The 25,044-nt window shown below is 47.8% G+C and overlaps 1 protein-coding gene and 1 long non-coding RNA gene across 2 annotated transcripts; one reads left to right on the top strand and one right to left on the bottom strand.

Moving 5' to 3' along the window:
- Positions 1-39: 39 nt before the first annotated feature.
- LOC109321411 lies at positions 40-9,139 on the top strand. Its single transcript, XR_002104050.1, has 3 exons — positions 40-1,144; positions 7,220-7,226; positions 9,128-9,139. It is a non-coding gene; the product is annotated as an uncharacterized LOC109321411 (long non-coding RNA).
- A 2,487-nt stretch (positions 9,140-11,626) lies between these two features.
- NGB (neuroglobin) lies at positions 11,627-21,439 on the bottom strand. Its single transcript, XM_019552061.1, has 4 exons — positions 18,173-21,439; positions 16,114-16,225; positions 13,428-13,547; positions 11,627-11,895 (listed from the first exon to the last, which is right to left on the bottom strand). The coding sequence occupies exons 1-4, from the start codon at positions 18,274-18,276 to the stop codon at positions 11,749-11,751; spliced, it is 483 nt and encodes a 160-aa protein (XP_019407606.1). The 5' UTR covers positions 18,277-21,439; the 3' UTR covers positions 11,627-11,748.
- Positions 21,440-25,044: the final 3,605 nt, after the last annotated feature.

The raw sequence follows: 25,044 nt of genomic DNA on the forward strand, positions 1-25,044 counted from the left end.
AAGGGTAGCAGTGGCTGGTCCCAGAACAGCGGCCTCACTTCACTTTTTTTTTTTTTTTTTTTTATTTTAATACCAAGGTCACTAAGGGAAATAATCAAAGGTTCAAGCTCCTTGAGGAGCTCCATTATCAATCTCCCACTATCCTATCACTAACTCCTCTTAAATTAAATATTAGCTGAGCTGCTTTATACTACATTTCTGCTCTCTAGAAAAATCAAATCAAAGGCAGCTACCAGATAGATTGTGCCATTCTACCCGTGGTAAACCTCTGTTGTGTTTTGTCCCAAACATGCCTCAAAGGCACAAATCGCTCAGATCAGCTTTGGCTCACGTCCACCGTGAATTGGAAGCTGAGCTTTTCCTTGTAAGTGTTTCCTATACGCTTAGCTTTTACCAGGCACTGAACTACAGTCAGAAGAACCTTTGGAAGGCTGTTTCCTTCTCCAGTTATACCCAGCACAAGGCCCAACATGTCTGATGGGGTGTTATGCTGCATGCATGTTCCTGAACATTCCTGCCTTCACACTATGAACCCTCTCATGGCTGCATTCATATGTAATATGCCGACAGGTGGAAACTACCTGAACAGGGAGGTGTTCAGGCTGAATTCAGAACTGCCCTGGAATTAACTCAGGGTGCTAGGCCTACCTGAGGTACCCACCATTGCAGAGTCCAGCCCTTTGCTGCACCAGAAAATAAACTAGCTAATTAAAAGCAAATGGTAGGGGGACCACCAAAGCATATCAGCTGTCCTGTTGCCCTAAAAGCAGCAGCAGTCTGACCCCTGCTTTTCAGGATGGGGCCTACAACCCCTACCATAGTGGTGCCTGTTCCCAAAGCAAGGCAAGGCTGACAGTCTGGAAGACATTGGCATGCAAATACAAGAGCAACTGCAATTTCATTGGGCAAGCAGAGACTGGAGAACAGCATTGGCAACACGAGTGGGGTGAGCTTTGGTCCGTCTTTGTCTAGAGTGAGAGTGATGGTGACTGCTGCAATTTGGGAGTTAAATCCACAGAAAGGTGCTAGGCAGCCACTGCTCCCTGTACAAAGAATAGGGAGAGGTTGGTGCCTCCAAATGGGACCATAGGAATCAGCACACTGAGCAAGGAGCAGCCTCAGATGGCTGATAGTAGAGGCTGCTGTTCAGACTTAGCAAGGACTTGACACCCCACCCTCTACATGCAGCTGGAAGAAAGACCCTCCCCTGCCACGCACAGTCCACTAGCTCATTGGCTGTGACCCAGGGTTTGGGAGAACTGCACTCAAATCCTTTCTCTGTCCAAACAGATTCACTTGACACATCTCCAGGTCCTGGGGGCACTCAATCCCTCCTGCTGAAGCTCTTCCCTTTTCCATCCATTGTGACAGCGCAAGAGCTGCATTGAGCAGGCTAGAATGGGTCTGGCCACTGCTGGCTATCACTGTTGTATATTCAGTGGAGTGAGAACGGGAACCCCAGCTCTCCACAGGCACACACATATGCTCATCTCCTAGCCATCTGGCTGGATTCATACTTACTCACAAATATTTATGTAGAGTGGAACAACTTCAGAAGCTGTTACTGACCATGCTGCCTTCCTCCTACCGCATCCCATAATGCCTTGCCACCCACCAGTTAGGGCCCTCTCGGGAGAGAACTGGTGCAGTCAGATTTGAACCTTCACAGGCAGAGGCAGAAATGACCCTCAGTCTCCCTGCTCCTGAGAGAGTGGTGATAAAGTAGGTGTATTGTCACTGTTTCCTGCAGCTCTGAAGGATCTTGCCTGTTTCCTGTGCTCTGGTACCATTGCCTGGGCCAGGCCCCTTGCATGGGAGCACTAACACAGTTTTGATGCAAGACAGGTAAAGGGCTGCTCAGTGCTGTCAAGGCTAAGGTGCGTGTGGGCCTGCACAGGAGCAAAACGCTAGGAACCTGCAGAGCTTTAAAAGAGTAAGTGCCTGCAGGGTCAGGCAGCCAGGCATGGGTTTTGTGGATCACCGGTTTAGACCTGGTGCCTTCCATGGCCTGGAGTCTGCATGCTACACTGCAAGAACTCAGGTCTGCAAAGCTGTGATCTAGCCCCCCCCGCCCCAGAGTTATTCAGTGTGCCCAGGTGCTGCAACTTTGTCACTTTAAAGCAGTTCCTGGTTCTGTGCTGATGCATAGTATGGGAAGATGGAAGATTAAGGGCTCCAGCGGCCCCAAGCCCAAGAGAAACAGCTCAGAGGAATAGGCCTTAGAGCTCTAAGATCCAAGATCCTGTTGAGATATGTAGCACATGCATCCCCAGCTCCATTGTGGGCCCCATCCCTTGCTTAACATTTGCCCTGCACCCACACATACTCATCATCCCGCACTCAGCTAGACCCTTATCTGGACATCTACATACATATCGCAACTCCCCAGCTCTCCTTCCCCTTCAGCCACTTCCCATTCAGTCAAGTGAGCCTATGCATCTCAGCCCCAGTCAGCTATTCACACCTTCACCTACCCCACGCCATGTGGACTAACACTAAGTCCCCCTGCAGTAGGTCACCCAGTGCCCCCTCCACCTGCTCTCTGCATCCAAGCAGAGCTAGCACTGTGAGAAGGTGGCTATTCCTCCTGCTGGTTCCCTGTGTTGGAGCCAGGTCAATACTGTCAGCACCCAACTGACCAGCCCCAAGGCCTCTCTGTTTCCCTGGCATGGAGACAAAGTGCCTGTACATGGCCCGGTGTCCTTGGGGAACTCTGGTCCCATGTCTGACTTGCCCTTGGCTGTCATGCTACAGGAATGTGCCAGAGTTCTGTACCTTGTTATTTATTGCTATGACTGTGCCTTGAATAAAATTACTTCACCCAACTGTGGCCTGAAGTAAGTCGCATGCATTTGCCACGCATGGAACCAGCCTGAGCAGCAGGGGGAGGGGAGGAGTGCACTATGGAGGGCACCAGCTCTAGGGAGAGGGGAAAGCCCACATATTTCTTATCACTTGTCCTAAAAGTGGGACTAATCTGTTCCCAAATCCATGTTCTTGTACAGCACTGAATTCCTTCAGTTACTCTTATGACATGGCTCCCTCTGGGTCTCATTTTATTTCCCTTAAATGTCCCCCATATGGCCCAGGACCATTGGTCCCGGAGCCACAGCAACACAGTTTGGGCTCCAAATAAACTCCTACTGCTGCTGCCTGGGTCCCCTCTGAGCCCCACACCAAGCAGCCTGGCCCTGGGTGGCTGGAACATGCTCTGGAACCAGGGCCTCAGTCAAAGCATGCGAGTCCTGCTTGTAATGAACAAACCTGTTTCTCAGTCTGCACCAGGGCCAACACCAAGGCAATGGGGCACTGCCAAGTTCTGCCTGCATAAACCTCCAGATGTGCCGCCTCTTGCAGCAGCCTGTGCCGCTGTTCACAACATGACTGTGCTGCTGTTTGGCTTCCTTGGACCCCCTCAGTCTCTGTTCCTGTCCTGATTGAGGTTTGGGGGACCTGAGTTTAGCTATGAACCACCCCCCACCCAAAACACTGACCTGACTCTTTCCACATCAGTCTTTGAATCTCCTGCACCTGTCAGAGCAATACTGACAAGTGATACAGTAGCACTTAACTTACTAGCCATAGTCTCCTGGTTTAGCCCTCTCACCTTCCTGAACATAGTAGTTTGCAGCTCCTGGCACTGGTGTCTGATGTCCTCTGCAGACTCAGCTCACAAAACACAAATGGTGTTTCTTCCCAGCCAGCCCAGCTGAAGACCTGCCAGGGATTTTTTAATGGCAGCTGCAAGGACAAGACAGCAGGATCAGAGCACTGCCACTACCGCAGTGTGATGTACCAGCTGTGTCGATATGGATATGTACCAGGCCTGGCTTGAACTACCTTGTGCTGTGGGCCAATCTAGGCTGCTCCAGCCACAGGGAAATGTGCTCACCATCACACCTCCTAGGACTGCAGGGCCAAGTAGATGCTCAGTGCTGGGTCCCTACGCCCAGCACCTGACCAGGCCACCACCCTGAAGGTTCACCCAGGACGGGGTATAGGAGACCAGCAAGCACAAGGAACATAAAGCTGAGGTGGCTGCAGTTAACTATTTGATTCCCTGGCACTGCTGCAAGCCCTTGGTTCCACACCTGTACTGAGCAATGGCTGAGCTGGCCTGAGTACACTGGCCCCTGCCCTTTGCTGGATGCACTCAGGCCTGCTCTTATACCAGCAGGCCCTGGCTGCCTTCAGCTCCTACTGCTTTACTGCTGTCAGCTGCCTCCTCTCTCCAGCTGCTGTCTGTCTGAGGGGGCAGCAGGGAAGCAAAAGGGGTGACAGCCAAGGGAGCAGGCACCACAGCTTCACTGGCTGCAGGAGGATTCACTACAGTGATCCCGCACTACCCACCTGATGGGTGAGCAAGGTTCCTTAAGGGCTGCAACAGGTGACAGGGCTGCCAAATGTATGAGGGCCACAACAGGGCTGCAAGACTTCCCCCACTGCTTCTAAAAAGACAAGAGCTCCCTGCAAATGAACCACCCTGAGGCAGAAGCTGTCAAAATACCTTGAGAAGCCTCCATACCCATGCATGCTCCTGGCCAGCCAGGCCTTTGATGTGGGAAGACACTCTTCAAAGGACAGCTTGGCAAGTACAGGCAGGGGGTTCTCAGTTCTTCCTTTTCCCCTCTACTTGCCTTCCTTGCAAACCTCCTCTGCCCCAAAGGGCTTGCTGTATACAGGGCCCAGAAGACTGGGGCAGAGAGCCTGACTGGGGCTCCCCATTGCAGGGTTATTAACAACAATACTTGACCAACTGTGCTCTCCCTGGGATCACTCACTGCTCAAGCAGTGGGAGGAGGCTACCTGCTGTATGGTGCTGCTACTGCCACCAACCACCTGCCCTGGCACACTCGCTGCTGTTACCATGGAAATGAGAGTGCCTGCATCTCCTCTGATCATTATTTTAGTAAGAAATCAGCCAAATTACCCTGACCCTCCAGCAAGGCAGAGGCAGAAGCAGTGTCACCTAGAAAGCCAAGGTCATAAACAGGATTGGTGGGAGGGGGAAAGTCCAGTAGGTCTGAAGCCAGCCCTTGAGTTGGCTGGTGCCTTGCTGCCCCCTGTGTCTGCAGGTGCAGGGAAGCTCTGGAGGAAAGTCAGCTGGTAGTAGGAAGAGATGATCAATGTGACCCCAGCCATAGAAGAGGTAGGGCTGGCATCAGGAACTTTTGGGCAGAGGCAGCAGAAGAGGTCATAAGAATTATGACCTCGGTTTGGTCTTTTAAGGGAAAAACAGGGAAGGACAGGGAATGAGAGGTCACTGTGCTTCACTAACTGCAAAGCCAAGGAAGGGACATGGAAGCTGATGATGGGCTCTGGCTGATCCAACCCACTCCAGGGTTTATTGGTAGAGAAACGCCAGTCTCCAAGGTCTCTCTCTCTCACCCCCTTGAGAGTTTGACATTCAACATCCATCCAGTCTTTCATCACTTTACATTTGGCAGACCAGGGTTTGTCTCCCTTCCGTTCCAACAGAGTGGAAATAAGCATGGCTTATTTATCATTATCGTTGAATTGCTAGCATCACAGGTTGGTTAACAGGCTCCCTTTGCTGCTTGCACAGCTACCCAGGAGGAGCTGGAGGCTCCTATCTACCTCACAGCAGTGGTTTGATTTAAATATTTGGTCACAAAATGGAGAACGTTGAAGGGAGGCAGTAGACACAGGCCCCAGTGATCACTCCCCAGCCCCCACCAAAAACAAATTTAGCATTAAGACTGGCTGAATTTGCAAGCTGGTTGTTGAAAGAGCTCTTGCTTGTGCAACCTTTCCTGCAGCTGTGCGGTATTGGTAATTGCATCCCCTACGGTTTATGGCTCTCACTCCCCTCATGGAAGGAAATGGGCTGCACAGCTAGGTTCATCACACACACTAACAAGATTGTTTAGAGAGCCATTATTCTGTGCTTTAGGGCACTCAGTCACTCAAAAAACCACTCAGCTGATTACTATAATTTGCATGTAAAAAAAACTCACAGCTGGGGCTGAAAAAATTGCATAACTGCAGCCTGACACAATGGAATGGGCAAAGCCTGCCTGCCAGGGGCAGCAGAACCAGGTAGAAAGCCTCTGTGGCTGAGGCATAGGTGGGCCAGATGGGGCTAGTTCTTTCATAACCATAAAGCATCTTCAAAGTGGCCCAGGAGAGTCAGAAATGCAACACTTCTGTGGCCTAGAACCCACCCTGAGCTGGATTATAACCCTTCTGCTAAGTGGATGAGCATGGGTTACAGTTGAGGGCTTGTAGCATCCGCATTTTCTTCAAGACCTCTGTGCCTCAGTTTTTCACATGAGTCACCTGGGAACAAAATACTCATCTCAGGCATGATGCGAGCCCAGGTGATGTGCAAAAAGAGAAGCAGGAGAAGAAATGGTCATCTTTTTAGTTGCTACATGATGGTGAATGGCCGCTTCAAAAGGCTACGTTAGAAATAAATTATCTGCTTGGTCTTTGCTCAGATTCAAGTCATTGGCTGAACTCACTCCCTGCACCCCAGCTGCACAACAGCACCCAACACCCTGTCCCCCAAGTTGGTTCCCAGCTGACCAGAAAGAAACAGCACAGGCAGCCTCCATGGAGTAATCGCCTCTCTCTTTTCTACAGCTATGGAGAACAACTATCCTCCCACACAAGATAGTCAAAACCACTAACCCCCATGGTGGGTACAATACAGACAGCCATATACTCAGGCAAGTGTGAGACATACCTGATGAGCTGCTCATTTGGGTATCTGGCTTCCATCAGACAGTGTTGGAATATGGTCTACTGTTTTCAGCCAACTCACGAGCCCTTCTGCAAGCTCTTTGGGCAGCTCACCATGGCCTCCATGAGAGAGCTTGGCTGACTCCACAGAACTTGGGGGACTTCTTCAAAGGAGCATAAGGAGCTGATCTCTCCCTCAGTGCTTCTTGTTCACTCAGGTAACCCGCTGACATTTCTGGAGCTCCTAAGAGCCACTGGTGCTGAGGGCTGTGCTGGAAACAGTAGGATACAAGGCAAAATGGCTGCAATGGTGTAGAGTGTAGCAGGGTGATGGGATAGAACCACAAATGCTCCTTAACCCAGAGAAGGAAGCCAAGCTTGGACATTGAACACAACCACTGCTCAGAGCAGCAACAGCTGGCAGCAATCCAGTTCTGTAGTGTAGACAGTTTACAACAGGGTTTGTCAACCCAGGGTACGCATACCCCCAGGGGTACTTAGAAAGGATGTAGAGGGTATGCGTGAGCAGGTAGGCAGGCAGAGACAGAGCGTGCCCTGGGGTGCAGTGATGGCATCTTCCTTGGTGCCTTCCCATACTGTGCTTCTTACCCAGGGAAAGAGGGAAGGGTACACCAAGCACTGCCGGCCCCACGTGACACACCATGGCACCTCCCTGCCCCCCACCTCAGCTCGCTCTCTGTGCCTGCTTCCAGAAGCAGGGCCAGGGGGGCGAGGGCAGCGGTGCCTCTGTGGGCCGCACACGCGCTGCCCAGCCAGCTGGATGGGGGAGCCACGCTCGCATGCAGTGGCCACCACTACCCCACTGCAGCCACTGCCATGCCCTGCACCGCTTTTCTGCAGCCAGTTACACGTGCACCTCACACGCCACCCGTCAGCAGCCCACAGAGCTGCATGTGTGGCCAGTTGTGGGAAACCAGTGCAAAGCGCAGCAGCGGTGGCATGGGCAGCTGCTGCATGCGAGCCCTGCCCCCCCCAACCCCCGGCTGGCCAGATGGTGCGCACGCAGCCTGCAAGAGGGTCACCACTGTCCTCGCCCACCTGGCCCTGCTCCTGGGAGTGGACACAGAGAGACACTTCTCCCCTCCATTCTCGATCTGCACCCCCCTGCTACTCCCCCCCGCCCCCACACACACACACACTTTCCTGTTCTGTACGTGTCCCACCCACCCAGCCACAGCAGGCATGTAGCGTTGTGCAGCTCCTGGGGCAGTGAGGTGCGAAGTCCAGCATGCAGCAGCAGCTTCCTGCGTCTCGCACACAGATCTGGGGGGCATGTGCCCCCAGGACCTCCACCAGGGTGTGCACAGCAGTACAAGCTGCCCCCCCCCACACCTCCCAGACGAACCACTCTCATGGCTCCATCCCACAGTCTGCCCCAGCTGTTCAGCGCCTGCCACTGCCCCCCCCCACCACAGGGGCCTCAGCTTGCCCCCCACCCCACCTTAAAGCCAAAAAAATATATAAAGGGGCACATAAGCTGAAGCTTTGAGGCAGAAGGAGTACACTTGTTTAAAAAGGTTGAAAACCCTTGGTTTACAGTTACCAGAAAATTAGCACAATGACGGTATGGCAGGGAACAAAAGAAACTGAACAATGGAGAGAGAGGCAAAGGCATTTTTAGTCTGACTGCTTAAAACTAATTCCATTACGGTCTATTAACTACAAGGGTTAACGAGACACCAGTAGAAAGGACATCTTTGTTAAAGATTCAACAGCCCACCCATTCATTTAAGGTATGAGAAGATTCCCAACAGGCATCAAAGCCTACCAACAAGTCTCCCAAAAAAGCCAAAAAATCCTCCCCCTAGTCCCTTTTATTTTTTCCAAGCCCTGAAAGGTTAAACATCAGAAAGAACCAAAAAAAGGGCAGAGCCTCATTTAAAACAAATTTCTTGCAAGACACCTTTATTCCATTCACTTGTACAAAGCATTTTGAGATCAGCTGAAAGGTGGTACTGAAATGCTAACATTGTCATTACACCACTCAATATTAAACAGTCCAGGCAGGTCCAGGATGCACAAACACAGCTAATTTATTTCTCTTAGGAATTATACAAAACATGACACAGAATAGAGGAAATCATAGAGCTAAGAAAGCTATAGGAGGAGCTGCTTATTTGGTGTAGTAGTATGTGCGCACAGATCCATCCATCACACCCAGCCTCCCTCCTCCCATGCACAGAAGAGAAGCCTTTGACCCCAGACATGTATAGCAGCAGAGAAATCACTGGATACATGCTGGCCCTCTTCCAAAATTCCACACTGGGGCACCAGAAGGGAGGTTTCCTTAACTCTCCACTCCCACGAAACAGCCAGTGCTATTCTCCTGTATGCAGGCCCAGCTCCGACATGCTTACCTGGCTTGAAGTTGCAAGGCAAAAGAGCTATCATGGCCACTCAGCCCTGCTTAGGGACAGGACACTAATGAGGAGAACTGATGCCAGCTTCAGATGAGGGAAAGGAGAGAAGTGCCCACAAATCTATGGGGAAACAAACCGGAGGAGATCCCTCTAGCTACAAGGAAGCTGCAGTCCTCAGTGACACAACATGCAGCAAGTGCTTAACACCAGGCTTTGGTATCGTACCCATAAACTAGCCTCTCTTGAATATGCAACTGAGGACTCTCTAACCAGTCACCTGCTGCTATACAGCTGCTGCCAGACCATGGAAGTGGTATCTTCATACAGAGTAATGAAATTCTCCCGGCAGTGATGAAGCAAACATTACCCAGTCACACCTTGGCAGTCTTCAGACAGGGCCTTCCCAGGAGCATCCCAGTGCCCTACTTTTACTGGTTGTGTTCGAATCAGATTCCAAGAGCAGCATCTAGACTCTGCTTCTCCAATACCCTCCCTGTCTCCAGCTGGATATTGTGTTCTTACTTCCTATCCTGAACATTGTTTATAGATTCATAGATGTTAGGGGCTAGAAGGGACCTCATGAGATCATCAGGTCCATCCCTCCTGCTCTTGGGCAGGAAAGACTTAAACTCAAGTCTCATCCCACCCAGAGGTGGCAGCATTTCACCAACGGGGTAACACCACTACCAAAATGTAAATTCTCCTGTAGCAGGAAAAATGCCAGATCCTGATATCACTGCAGAGAAATCCCAGCTATGTTCTCTCTGGCCAAGAACCAAGATGAATTTTGGAAGCTGCCCCCAGGAGACAGATCTCCCAGGGGACAGATGCATGCACTGCATGTCCCAGTACATCTTTATTTTATTTATTTATTTGTTTATTTATTTAATTTAAATAAATAATAGAAGAAATTTTAAAAAGCAGTAGTAACTGCTGCATTTCACCTGCCATTCAGGTTCAATCCAATGGCTAAATGAACCCAGCCAACATCTCAGGTCTGATAAGAGCAGCCTGACTTGAACTCTGCAATGACTCTTGGAAAATATTTGGGCAGAGAAAAAAAAATTATTTGCAACTTTAAGGAAAGACAGAATCAGTTCAGGAAAAGCTCATTCCACTATTACTGACTGAAATGGCTTCAGCCCAGCTCTCCCTTGCTTGTCCCTCTATTCCACCTCCCAGAAAGACGGAAGGATTCATTGCTGTGCAATTCATAGCATATCTATACCACAGTGTAACTGAGCACAGGGTGTGCTCTGTTACTCAAAGGGACATGAGCAAACAGCCAAGCAGCTTGCAGGTGGCTGCACTCCCAATCAGATGCAATTACCTGATTGGGAACAGGGCCCAGGTGTTCTCTATAAGAACAGGCCCTGAGCAGTGTGGCCAGCCACCTACTGCTAGCAGCTGGGAAAACACTACCCAGCTGTAGCTACTGCTCATGACATCTTAGAGGTACAGGGAAGGAGCTATGGGGAAAGGTGGAAGTTCCTAGTGCTGGGGCATGACCTAAAACTACACCCTGCTGGGGAAGGATGGTGTGATGGGACTGCCAGTGGCAGGACAGTCTCCAGGAAGTACCACACCAGTTGCCTCCCTAGTGAACAGTGAGTATGGGGTGCCAAGAAAAAGCCTCAGCCCCTGCTGCCTCGTGGGTGACCCTGTCAAGGGAAAAGGCAAACTTCCAGGCTCACTGCAAGACCTGAGTGGCATTAAGGAGCCAGGTGTGAGGCTCCAGGGTGCTGGGTCCCATAGCCTACAGGGAACCAGATGTGAAGTTCCTGGGGCAAAAGCATAAGGGATTGTGAGCTCAGTGTCAGGCAGGGGATTGAGGCCCCAATGTAGGGGTGTGAGGGGACCAAGAGAGTCCCAAGCCAGGCTAGGGGCCCAAGGAAAAGGGAGGGCCTGGGAGACCCAAGTAAACAGGATTGTGAGCTAGGCCACGTATGCCAAGACCCGATTGATTGAGTGGCCGGGTGTTAGGCCAGACAAGCTATAGGCCAGGTGCTAAGCCATGAATGCCATGTGAGGCATGGGACATGGTACAGCGGAGGTCAGAGCTGTATACATAGACCCTTGGCATCAGGGCAAGTAAATGTGCAGCCTCCCACCTTGTTATCATATTCTAACTAGTAACATCAAAGGCATGGCAGATGAGGTAGGCAGGTGGTTTGCCCTGAAGCAAGTAGGCAGACCTATGCTCAGACCAGCCACAGGATGCCCACTTATTACACACGGGTTGAAAGGACCTTGCAATTCATGCAGGCACGCTCAGATCAGCTTTACTGTAGCTGACCCAGGTAGCAACAGCAGTGAAAACATGGTCATATGGGCTAGTGATGACAGTACATTCCCAGGGCCCCAGTGGGCTTATACTTTGTCCACAATGAAGCCCATGCCACTGTGTCTTCACTGCTGCATTACCCAAACTACCTAGATACTACCCTGATACACCTGCCCATGCTGCTCTTATACCTTCACTTTGCTGTTGATATGCCTTTAAGGGACTGCATTGGTCACCATCAGAGGCAGAGATGTGGGTAATGGTGAAGCAAGATGGAAAGAACTACTGAGAAGGCCCCAGAATGTGCACAGCTGGAAGAGGTGCTCTGTCCACAGAACTGTTGATGGGCTGGGAGCAGATCCTAACAGATTGCTGGATCTATTCCGCTTCCCCATGTGCCTCCCAGCCACGGCTCATGGCTTTCACCACAGCATCGTAGAGCCTGGTCCAAGCCTCTCGCATGTCTGGACTGAAGGCAGTGCCAAGGCATTTCTCCAGCATGTACAGCAAGGAGTCTCCCACAGCCTGCAAACCAAACAGGAAGGCACCAGCATCAGAGCTCCCGGGCAGGGGTCTCATAACAAACTCAGTCTTCTTTCCTGAGGAATTTCATTCTTCATCTCCCTTAGGGGTCTCTCCAGCTATCCCTTGTGCAACTGTCTCAGGTCCCTTCCTGATCTGGGACCTGCCCCAGGACTCACTGTGAGCCTGGGCTCACAACTTTGTTTTTTGGGGTGTACTCCCCAAGAAGACCACACAGATTCTTCAAGCCCCCCACCTTAACAGGTACCCTGCCTCACTGCTGCTCCCTGCCCTTAAAAAGCAAAGCCCTGTCCAATTCTCTTGTCCTTGTACAACTGCTCAAGCTATCCCTAGGCTGCCCCACCTCCATCTTTGTGAGCTGATAGTCCCAATAAGCTGTCCTGGCTGTGTGTAGGTCTTGCCCAGGTCCTGTCTGCTCTTGGTTGGTCTATCTTAGAGGCCTTGCCTTCAAGCCTCTGAAGGATGATGGAGGGAGCACAGCCTAGCTATGAATGTGGACAGGAACGTATTACGGAGAGGAGGTGACTAGGAAATACACAGAGTCCTTAGCCCTCAACTGCCATGCACATGTCCTCACTGTTGTCATAACACAGACAGGCCAAACTGAGACATATTCTGATGTTATGTACTATTCAGTTTAGAAGCATCAGAGTCCACCCCACCAACCCTGAGAAATCTCCATCACATGGCACTCCATCCCCCATCCAAACCCCCCACTTCTGGCACAGCAGCCCAGCTGAATCCTGGCAAATAGCTGATCTAATATGGCACCAACTCATGCTGGTTCCCACAGAACTTTCCTCATTTGGGCTTCTAGGAAGAAGCCCCAGAGAGTAAAGCAGTCTACCTAAGGAATGATACTAGCTCAGCTTGGAAAGCTAGAAGCGGAGGGAGACCACACTCAGCCAGATAACTAAAGCTGTGGGCTGTGTTCCTTTAACCTTCTGGATGTTTCCCATAATCTCATTTCATGGTGCAGTGTTTCTGATCCTATTCATTGTTAGGATGGGGCTATATTTCAGTCTAAGATGAGGAATGCACCTTGGATACAGCAGTGAGGCTAGAACAGGGATGTTTTGTCTGGGAATACTTTGGTGTTAAGGGACAGTACCCCTATGCCAGGCTGAGACCTTACTAGGCTCTCTTTTCAAATACCACCTGGAGACTCTGCCCATGGACTTCAGGGTGTTGAGGGAAGCAAGGAATATAACTCAGGTTAGTCCAAGTCCATCCAAACAGCAGCCCAATTAGAGGATTGTGACACATTCCCCCAGAGACTGCCAGCGGTTCACCTGGTAGATTACTTTAGATTCCAGAATTAGCTTTGGTAGCTAGTTTTCTTGCCTAGCCACTGAGTGAGCCCAGCAACATTAAAGTACCAAGGTCCTAGAATGCAGGCATGTGGGTGCTATGAAGGCCCATATACCTCCACTCCTGGTAGATCAGGGTAGCACCATGAGTGAATGGGGAAGAATGCTGTGGCAGGAGTAGCATGAAGAGAGAATATGCCTCACCGAGAAAGAATCCATCTTCACGCCAACTGCCTGGTGCTTCTTACCCAGGTTGCAGAGATAGTCTTCCAGACACGGTAAGTTCTCCAACTGAGTTACAGCTGCATCTATCACCAGCATGACCTGAAGAGACAAAGTCAGACCGAGTGAGGTTAGGAGAGAACACTCCTTTTGCTATACCACAGGGAGGAGGAATACTTATCCAAATTCTGTTCCCCTTACTAGTTTGCCCACAGGTCTTCCCTCAGCTCACTATACAGTGAAGACCATTTCACATCTGCCTTGTGCCACTATTATGCTACACTGGCAGAACATCACTGGAAATTGGTATTCTGCCAAAAAAAACCCCAATGTTTTCCATAGCTATATCACTACTTCCTCCTCCTTCCTGCAAAGGTGAATCAGGGCAGGTACCTTTGCATCTTATGATGCTGTGATCCTACCACATCTCAAGTGACATAGAACTGACTTCATTAGTGGCCAGCTGAGACGCTCACCACCCAGCCCCATTTCCAAAGACCTTTCTCTATAGGTGCTATAGCAAGTGGCAATGGTGACCAATAGGGGGAAACTTTTCTCTCTAAAAGAATGTTAAATAACATTCTAATGCTTGTAATATGGCTTATTAAATGCGACCTGAAAATTGAGATCATGACCATCTGGGACCATTACAGCTCTCTTGGCAACTCAGTAACATCAAATTGCCACTTGGCTCAGTATCATCAAATTGCCACTTGGCTCATTTCATTCTAACTCCTTTTACATAGGAAGAAAAACCTATGGTAGATCTCATGTGTGGATTTCAGGAAAGCACCTGATACTTTACCATGTGGCACTATATCAGTCAAGCTAGAGAAGATGGGATTTAGTAGAGGAATTGTAAAGTCGGTAAGGAGCTGGCTTAAGAAAGCCAGCAACAGGCCATGTTGAAAGGGAGATTATTGGACAAGGAAGACTCCTAGTTATCTTTCTGCTTGGTGCAGGGGGCTTGACCCAATAATCTTCTGAGGTCCCTTCCAGCCTTACAATCTATAAATCTATGAAGTTGCTAATGGAGTTCCTCAGGGATCTGCCTTGAAACCAATTTTGCTTAATATTTCTAATGTCATCATGTCCTACTTTTTTGGCCAATCATCTACCAAGATACAAAGTAAGGAAGCATTGTCAATACAGAGAAGATTAGGGTAGCCTGCAGGAAGAACTGGATGACCATGAGGACAGGATTAAAAAATCCAGTATGACATTCTATAATACAAAATGCAAGATCATGCATTTGGAAATTAATAACAAAATCTTGCTATAACCTGGTAGGCCATCAGTTGGAAATAACTGAAGAGAAAAATAATCTTGGTGTACTGGTTGGTGGCAGGATGACTCTGAGCCATCAATGTGATGCAGCCTTGAGAAAGGAAGACGTAATTATAGGATGGACCAAGTGAGATATTTCCAGTGGAGACAACAAAACATTAAAGCAATTGTGTAAGGCCCTGACAAGGCTGCATTTGGAAAGCTGTGCAGAGTTCTGGTTATCCATGCTCAAGAAAGATGAATTCAAATGGAAACAGGTTCAAAGAAAGGCTGCTAGGCGGATCAGAGGATAGGAGAGCCTAATTCACTAGAGAAGACTAGAAAAAGCTCAGCTTGTTTAATGTAAAAAAATGAAAGCAGAGAGGGGATGATTACTCTCTATTGATACCTCAAGCAGGTTAACACCTAGGAGCACATGGATAATGTTGGCACAAGAACACATTGTATATACTTTTCATGGCTTCTAATTTAGACTGGAGACTAGAAGAAGGTTTCTAGACATCAGGGAAATAAGGGGCTAGAACAGCTTTCCAATTAGAATAGCCGGGTCAAGAAGTCTAACTGGATTTGGGGGGGAGTTTGGTCAGTTTATGGAAGGGTTCCATGATATGTCTGTTCTTGGTACTCCCATGCAGTTTTTATAGGATGTAGATTTTTACTTCCTGTCCTAAGCCATTGTGCAGGTTTATAATGTCACTTCTCTGCTCCCCTGCTTAGATGGCTGTTTTAGTACTAAACAAAGGGATTTTGCTGCACTGCACAAAATTTATCCAGGGCATCAGGATTCTTCAGGATGATACTGTTTTCCTTTGCTACCCTCCAAAGTTGAGCAGGAGGAATGTGCTGTCCCTCACTATAGGTCACGATAGGTACTCTACACATGAACAGCTGTGTGTTCTCCCCTGCTCCAGCAGAAGAACATGGGGAATAGCAGGATTGTTTCTTACTGCCTACCTCTCTATCCGAGTTTTATAGCAAGCTATCACTGACATCCAGGTGCTTGAGCTATCCTGATTCTGTGTGTAGCAAGCAGAGGGTTTCAGTGTCCAGTGTAGCCATGTCTGCAATACCCAAGTAGCACTGAAATCGAATAAGAAAACAGTCCTGATTTTCCCAAAGGCCAATCTACCTCTGTTAGAACATATCAGTTATTGTACATTTGCACAGCACGATCACTCCTCATTTGTGTATGCAAAGCAGTTTGACCCTGATGTAGCTTCACTAACACTCTGGATTGGTATTTCAGAGGAAGAATTGTCTCTATATTATGAAACATTGGACATTAGAGAGACAAGCTCCCTTTGGCAGCATTTACAATGTCTGTCTCTTCCTTTCATGGAACTTCCTCTATGCTGCATCCCCAGGATTTTTCATCCCTTACCTTCCTTATATGATCCAGGAACTCAGGGGAAGAGAGGCATTCTTGCGGGCTGGAAAACTGTCTACAGTTGTACTGGAAGAGGGGCAGGAGGTCAGGATCCAGATCAAACAACCTTCAAGAGAAAGAAGGAAACTTCAAATATTTCACACTTCTCAAATGACAACCATTCCTTAACATTGCCCCCATCTATCATTCCCCACCCTTCATTCCATCCAGCAGTGACGTTACAAACACAGAGTTCTGAAAGGGAGATTTGCCATGGTCTGGGGGTCATCTGTTTAAAACTGTTTCTGCTACTTTAGCCCAAGTTGCCAGTCCTCACCGCTACAACACTATTCCAGGAGAGAGGTCCGTCCAGTATCAACTCCAGGGCACTGCTGGAATCCTTTGCTTGACTCCATCTTCCCTGAAATCCTAGTTCCTGTCCTAACACTTCCATCTCAACTCTTGCTGTTCCCTGTTTTTTATGATACTTCCTAATCTCAATTTTCTCTAATTCAGAGGCCAAAATAGTACAGCCAAATGAGATTCCTACTTTCGCAAGCAGGGTCATAAAACTGGAATCCCTCACATTTTTGTTGGCTCCCAATCCAAACCCCTTCTGCCAACTTTTTCACCATAGGACATTGCTTCCCAAAGTTTGGGGCCAATGAACCACTGATCCCCAATGGTTTTTGTAGACCATCATGTGCCCTTACCAAACTTTTGATTATAATGGGAAGGGGGTGATCCATAGATAACTGTCTGTGCCTCCTGAACAACCAGTGATCTATGGATCAGTTTGGGGTCCTTTGGAACATGGCGTCTCACCCATTTAATTTGCACACTGGTCCAGCAAGCAAGAAATCAGGAGGATCTGATAGACTGATGCCATCCATGGTAGTCTATGGCAATTCATAAAACCACACAGAGGACGCATCTACACAAGATGCTTTACAGCACAGCAGGCTAATTTGCTGTGCAGTAAAGCATCACCATCTACATTTGCACAGCAATTAGGGCGCAATAGACTAATTTACTGTGCTGCTGGATAGTTCCATCAGATACAAGTGGTATCTGGCAATGCAATAAATTACTGCATTTAAATGTATGTGTAGATGCTGGCATCAGGATTAGTTTACTCTGGCTCAAATTGAGCTGAAGTATTTTTAGTTGCATTAATTGCACTTGTAGATGCACCTAGAGTGATCAGTTTGCAATGGTTCTAGTCTCCTAGGCATCAACATCAGAGAGACTTAACATGAGATTGCAACATCCCTCATCCCTTCACCCAAACTTTTAAATGTCTCCTTAAATAGTTCCTTCCCTTCAGCTCTATTGAGCACAGCTTGTTTTCCAGATATCTGTATTTGCAAGCTGCCTTTTGGCTTCTGCTGTGGAAAAGCCAAGAGCTTCTCACAAACTTTTAGAGCCATAGCTTTTCAAGGACTTTTCAAGAATGTCCCTTCATCCCTCCATTTTTCTGCCACTTAATTGAAGGGTTAATTCAGTGGAAGAGGCAGTACATTTTCAGTTGCACTCCCCCATGCACTATTTCCCCCTCTTTGAGACTGATCCTGTGACAAATAGGAAGCTACTTGGATATACTCCACAGAGCTGAGTGGATGCACAAGGATCAAAGTGGGTTTTAAACAACAATTTCCTCTCTGCCAAGAACAAGGGAAATCACTGCAAAGAAATGCACAAAAGTACACACTCCACATACCTTCCCCTCCCCTGCCTTTTAACAAAGTTCTAGATTTAAATGCTACGGAGCTTCTTTGGAGATCTGTTCTCTCTGCTCTGCAAATCACAGCAAATGGACAGAAGGAGCAGGCAGCCGGAGATGATAAGTGATGGAGCCATGAAAAAGAAATCATTTCAGAAGGGAGCGGAAGTGTTTCTTTTCAGAGAACGCAAACCTTCCTTTGCCTTACCCAGGGATGATCGGAGTTGGGGGGAGGGGGTAGAAGAAGAGCTGATAAATACCACAGCAAGCATTGGCACCAGGTTTTTCCTCCTTCTGTCCAAGTTGCCCTGCTACAGAAACTGCCTGTTGCTATAATAACCCATCACTCACCTGGTAAACAAGATGATGCCATGCTGCAGGGGGTTGCCACTCACTTTCTGCCAGCTTTCTCGTATCAGTGCCCGTTCAGTGCTGGATAATCTTTCACTCTCCATCTTACTTGAAGAAAAGGAGGGAAAAAAAGCATACAGGGAAAGCTTCTGCTTCCTCTGAAAGTAATTGCACTTGCTCACTGACTTACAGGTGTCAGGTCCTGAATTAGTCCAAGCATCTAGGGCCACCAGTGCCTCTGGACCTGGGATCCACACACACACCCCACTTGCTCCTCTGAGTGCCAAGGATGCTCTTCCTTGCACAGTACTCAAGACTTTGTGATCACATCTCTGGGATTCCCAGACAGAGCAAGAACCCTTTTTTCCCCCCTTGATCCTCCCACTCCTCCCTGGGAGCAGTGCAGGTGGGCTTAGAAAGAGCCCCTGTCTGAGCAATCAGATGAAACCCCAGTGCCTTGGGGGAGAGCCATGTTGCTTCTTGGTGTCTATAAGAATGATGGGCTGGTCACAGTTGCTTTCTAATCCCCTCTGCTGTTTGGCTACAGCAAGTTTATCAGGGTCTCTGTGCTCTCTTCCCACTGGGCACTAACTGTGCTCCTGATTTGTTCCCTGTCTCACTCCCTGTCACACACAGGCTCAAAGATCTGGAGCTGAAGCTCCTTTCCCTTTATTAGCAGCACTTTCCCAGCTGGCTGTCTCACAGAGCAGCTTCCAGTAGCAACACTTTCACGGATGCTCTTAAAGCGACAGTGTCCCCCCTTTTTCCCCATTTCTTCCAGTGAGCTTTTTAAAGCTGGGTAACAAACAATACTTTTGCACTTTGCTACATTCTCCCATAAGTAAGGAGCCACCACACACCTTCAGTGTCAAATGGCTTAACCCAATTTTGGCTGAAATTTTCCAGTCAGTTCAATTTTACAAATGAAGGAACAGACACAGAAGAAAAACAACTTACCTAAGATCAGGCAATAAATTAGTGGCAGGACCAAGCTAGAAACCTCACTCTCTCACCCCTGATTTCTACCTGTTTGAGTGCAGGTATATGATATTTTCAACAGTGTCCTCTTGGTCCCAGTCACCCTCACTGACACTCCCAACCTTTTACATCTCTGGGTACAGGTGCAATCTAGGATTTAGACTGTACAAAGGGAACATCATCACATGTTTAATTTAATAGAAGCCAAGCCAATTGTACAAGGCAAAGCATTTAATAATGGATCACAAGGCTTTTGGACTACGTCAAACAAATTCAAAGTGCTCAGGTTCTTTCTACTACTCAGATGAAGTGAAAACTCTCTTTTTCAAATGGCCCAATGATTCAGACAACATCAAGGCAAGCTGGGGGAAGGGAGGACAGAGAGAAACAGAGTGTGTTTTGGGTTAAGAGCTCAGAAGGAAGAAGATTGGAAAAATATGGACAGGTAACAGAATAATCATTTAAGGAAGGATTTTCAAAAGCAACCTAAGTGACTTCTGAGAACAAGTCCTATTGACATCATTGCAATCTTCTTTAAGATAATAGGCATATGGTCTGTTTAAGCCTATAATATCAGCTATATGAGGTTCAGCTGTTCCTGTTAGATAAGAAGGTATTCTGAGGCTACAATGCCTGTACAATACATTTATCATAGGCTATATGTGGTCATAGTCAATGTTGGTGCATCATTTTAAGAGGAAAGTCTGTTCTTTGTCCTCTCCTAGCCTAACATTGGCTTCAGTGGAGTTGGAACTTGGCCTTTAAAGGCTCTTGGAGCCAGCATTACCTTTATGGTTTGCTGTACACCATCACTGCATTAAACCCCACAGCACTATCAGGGACAGAGCTCAGCAACTGCTGCTCCAGATGCACAGGCCCCTGCAATCTCAGCCTAAAGAGAATGCCTCTCTGGTGTTAGCCAGGAAGGATCTGGGTCACTCAGTTGAGCGGTTTCAGGACTGTCCAATAGGAGAGACGGAGCTCACACACTAGCTCAGCTCAGTATTCATGAACTCTGGTCTTCCTGACCACTGGGAATTATAAAGGGAAGTGAAGCAGCTCAGGTTGAAAGAACAGGATATTCCAAAAATCAGCTACGCTCCAGGCTCCTTCAGTCCCTATTAATCTCTTTTTAGCAGTTAAGGGTCATATTCTTTCTGGAATCACCAAGACAAGAAACACAGGATGCTGCCTCATGTTGGCAACATAAAGGTTAACATTTAACTCTTCTGAGTCTCACCAAAATACACTAGAAAGCAGCTGGAGTATTGTATGAGAATCTGCATGAAGTATTCTGCATAGCATTTACTTTGATGCTATAAGCGTGTGGAGACTGTATTGTTAGCAGAACTTGGGGAAACATTGCCAATTTTCTTCTACCCTAATTTGCCTCTGCTCTAATGAAAAAGGAGAACCTGGTTGTAAACTAGAGGCACTTTGGCAGCACCTACCAGAGGAGAGTAAGGCACTTAGTGGTAGAGAGGGAAGAAGGAAATTTATAGGATTTTAACAGGAGGCAGATACATACCAGACTAGATATTTTCCTAGCCACATTTCAGGTGGACTGAAAACTGGGTGTTAAGAGGAAGCAGAAAAAAGGATTTTATAATAGCCAAGGTGAGAGACAATCAGTACCTTTTTGAATAGACAGGGAAGAAGGAAGCTGGAATGCTGCAAGGGAAAGATAGGGAAAGATAGGTAAAATGTGGGGAGATTTGATAGGTTTTGCTGGAGTCTGTTAGTATCAGGGATGTCACCATTGGCACATGAGCAAGCACCATGTCAGGGAGGCTCCTTACTAACAATCTGGCCAATTTCTTCCCAGACAGATGATCATATGCAGATTCATCAGTTGCAAACTAAGCAATGATGCAAAGGTCATGGAATGAGAAGCAAAGCAACTTGCCATAGACTCCCCGTGCAACTGCCCAATGCAGCATAAAAGGAGAGTGCCTGGAGTCACACAGAGCACTTAGAGCATTTTCTCTATGCAGACAAAAGCCAAAATAAACAACAACTAATGGCTACATATAAACCACTGAGCATATTCAGCCTCTTCTCTCACATGCCTACATTGGACCACTCATCTGAGATGAAGGGCAGTGCTCAGGACATATTCTAGTGGGAGATCCACCAGACCAGCTGGGACTAGCTGCCCCCTACTTACTTGGTGGCAGGCTCAGGAGAGAGGCCAAGGCTCAGCATAATTTAACCTTCCCCTTAGTGATGGCCCCTCCAAGGTTGTGTCCCTGCCACTACCCAAGTTATATCTGTGCTATAGGAGTAACAAAGAATGCCAGACTTTAGCACTGCCACATTGGCATCTTCCAGCAGTACATTTACTTCCTGTTTTAATTAAAAAGCAAATTCTCTCTCCACAAGAGAAACCAAACCCCAGGTTAAAAAATGAACCTGCAAAAAGGTTGAAGTTGGAGGGAGCTCAAGGAGAAACATTTGAAACCAGGAAATAATGCATATTCCTCCAATTGCCGGGAGTGAGGGCTCAAGAGGAGTTTGAAATGGCATGGCTCTCACCTGCAGATAAAGCAGCCTCTCCTGCACAGCTATTCCATTGTCAGAGGAGCTCCTTCTGCTGCCACAGTGCTGAGGTGCTGACAGCATGCTGAGGGGCTGAGGAAGGTTTTAGTAAAAAACTACATTGTACTTTTCATTCAGATGCTCAGTGAGCCTTCCAGCACAGAGAACCATGAACCTAGGTAGATATTTGGAAAAACTCTCTCCCTAGGAGGGTAGTAAAGCACTAGAACAGGTTATCTGGAGAGGTTGGGAAATCTCCATCCTTGGAGGTTTTTAAGACCTGGCTGGACAGGGCTTTGACTGGGATGATATAGTTGAGAATGCTTCTGCTTGGACTAGACGACCTCCTGAGGTCCCTTCCAACCCTCATTTTCTATGAAAACACGAAAGGAGCCATCATGCTGGCCAACAACACTATGTAGGTACAGCTGTCCTGCCCCTGTGATCTCATCTCCCCCAGCCCCCATAGCTCCATTTTCTCAGAGCTCAGCCTGGCTGTATTATCTGCTTGGGTGCTGCAGTACATCAGATGGGCTTGTTTAGGGGCAAAGAGATGTCCAGCTGAGACTAGCTCCTACCACATTTCAGCAGTGCACAGAGGTAGGAAAGGGATTTTCCAGTGAATCCCTGTGGTCTGCATAGAGCAGTATGATGGACAGCAAAACCATCTAATTTTTAGACAAAGTAGCCAAACCCCTTCAAAACGATAGAAATACTTTGCATGTCAACAGCCCCATAGATTGCCTCTACTTGCATGACAGAGAAACAAGCAGAGAGTTGGGACAGTGACTTGCCCACAGTTACAGAGTGAGGTTTGCATCAGAACTAGGACTAAACCCATAAATGTTGACATTTGGTCCTGTGCTCAGATCACCTTCTTCCTCATTCAGGCACTGCGTTTTCCTGGCCTTGGGGCCAATTCTGTTTGCTCGATATGCTGTGACAGCTTGAGTTCTCATCTTTGTTGCTGCACTTTCCAAGTAATGAAAACAAATCCCCCCCTTCAGAGTCTTTTTTCATTTCAAATTCATCTTCTGCAGGTCCTCATGAATAACCAAACTCCTCCAGGCTCTCAGTTCACCTCAGAGTTTACTTCCTGGGCTAGACTCATTTTTTCTCTGCAGTCTGTCTGTGTTATAAACTAAACACCATGACTGCTTCCCTCCATCCTCAGGTAGAAACACAGCTTATGAAATGTTTCGGCTTCTCATCTCTGCTCCCCCCTCAGGCCATATGTGCCACAGCTCAGTAGCAAAGCAAATTGCAAATGCAGTTGCATAACAACTGAAAGAGATGTAGTGGTGAATAATTGCACACACAAATGGTAAGTGCAATAGCTTCAGACTTTTCTGCCTACCACTGTGCCCTTGGGGAGCAGGATGGCAGTGCTGCCAGCCCTGAAGATTTAAGCCACAGCATGGGGATTAAAAGCAGAGAAAAGAAGAAAATGTGTTGTCTTTAGCTGCTCAATATCCAAGGGTTCTTCCTGTAGCTCACAGGGCCTTGATGAGATGAGAGGCTTGTATAAACAACTGAGAAAGATCCGAGGGCAACAGTGCGTGACCCATCTGCAGAATCCAACCGGGACCTCATGGGGAGCTGTCAAGTTCTTTTCTGAAGCACCAGGACAGCAGCTGTCTGCCCACTTCAGTGCTATCTGTAAAATGCCAGATAACAAGTAGCAAGCTTTACCCACATCATTATTCACCTCATGCTTGTTCTATCACAGCAATAATCTCCCCTGCCATTAGACCATGGCCACCTTTTTAAGCCTCTCTAGCTAGAAACAGAATCCCGACTCTTGAGGATTTCCACTGCTTACACCAGGGCAAAATATGGCTTTTATGGACCAGCTGCTGCTGAAAGGTACCATCTCAGTCAGTTCTCTGTCCACAGAAAATTGATGATTTTTTTTTCTTATACATCTCTCAAAGGAGCCCCTTCAATAGTTTCTCTTCTAGACTCTACTCATTTTAGAAGACCATTAATGCCTCTATTTGAAGTCTTCATTGATTGTCTTTCCTCTAATCCAGGCTTTGTCTTTATCCTCATCTTTCGCCGTTGTTGCTGAACTTGATACCAGGGTACTCAACATATGCAGCAGATGCATTTCAGGAACCTGGCTTTACCTATCAAAAAATGTCTTTTGTAACTAAGTGTCCTTTCCTTGAGTACAGCTCAATACTGAGCCATTTGTTTTCTAACACAAAAATTGAAGTGTTGCATCTAGATATCGGATTTCCCTTCACTGCTTTGGTCCTTCCCCACTTTGCCCGTTTCAACAAGTTGCAATTCCCAGTGTCTTCAAAAATCACACTCTGCATATTGGCAAGGAAATGTGGGAAGCAAAAGGCAGAAGCATTTGATAAATATTTCTAGTCTGGATCTGGAAAGGACCAGTCTGAGGTGTGTACTACATGTGGCACCTATGCCAAAACAGGCCCTGTGCACTAGATCTGGGAAACAGGGCCAGTTTATGAGCCCAGTCCGGACCATCTCCACATCCAGTGTGAGGGGCCAGTCCAACAAAGATGCCACATGCAGTGCGTACCCAAGACCAGCCCTGTGAACCATTTACAGCAAGTGCAGGCTGCAGCCCAGCATAGCAAGCAGTACATGGGGCCAATTTGGGGCATACACTGCATGCAGCACCCATGCAGACCAGCCTTGCATGCTGTATCTGGCATGGTCAGCTCATCTGTGGCCCCAGTCCAGACCAACTACAGATCCAGCATGCAGTGCCAGTCCAACACAGGCACCACATTCATCCCCAGAGCATCCCTGCACCATGTGTGGCCACGCCAGATGGGCGTCACACATTGCATCCAGCACAGTGGGGCAGTGCCAGCAAATGCTGTATGCAGCAGGCAACACTGCAAAGCAGATGATACAGCTCCACAAGCTAGATCAGACCTCTGGTTTGCATCTCTGACACCCCTGCATTAGCTTGATAGCAAACTTGGGCAAAGCATGGAAAAAAATGTAAGTACTCACAACTGAAGGATGGGAATTTAAAAATGCCAACAAACGCGGAGTTTGGAAAACAGGCCTGGTCAGACACTCTCAGTTCCATTTTTATGGAAGGACAAGTTTGTTCAGCTTCTTAACTCTTTTACCTCCCACATCTCACAAGCTTGTAAATTTGTGTGATGTTTCCTGCCCCCTCTCCCCACACACCCCAGTACTGTCTGCATTAACCACCTTCTGATGGGAACGCTTCATTGTCATTCAGTTACAGGAGATCCTACAGATGCCAGAGTATCAAGAACCATTCTACTAGGCTCTTTACAGATGGCTCAAGTCTATTTGTCTAATATTAACTATCCTAATTCCCCCTTTACAGTCTCTAAGAACCA

This window comes from Crocodylus porosus, unplaced genomic scaffold (assembly GCF_001723895.1).
Source record: "Crocodylus porosus isolate Cpor-Errol unplaced genomic scaffold, CroPor_comp1, whole genome shotgun sequence".
Classification (NCBI taxonomy): Eukaryota; Metazoa; Chordata; order Crocodylia; family Crocodylidae; genus Crocodylus; species Crocodylus porosus.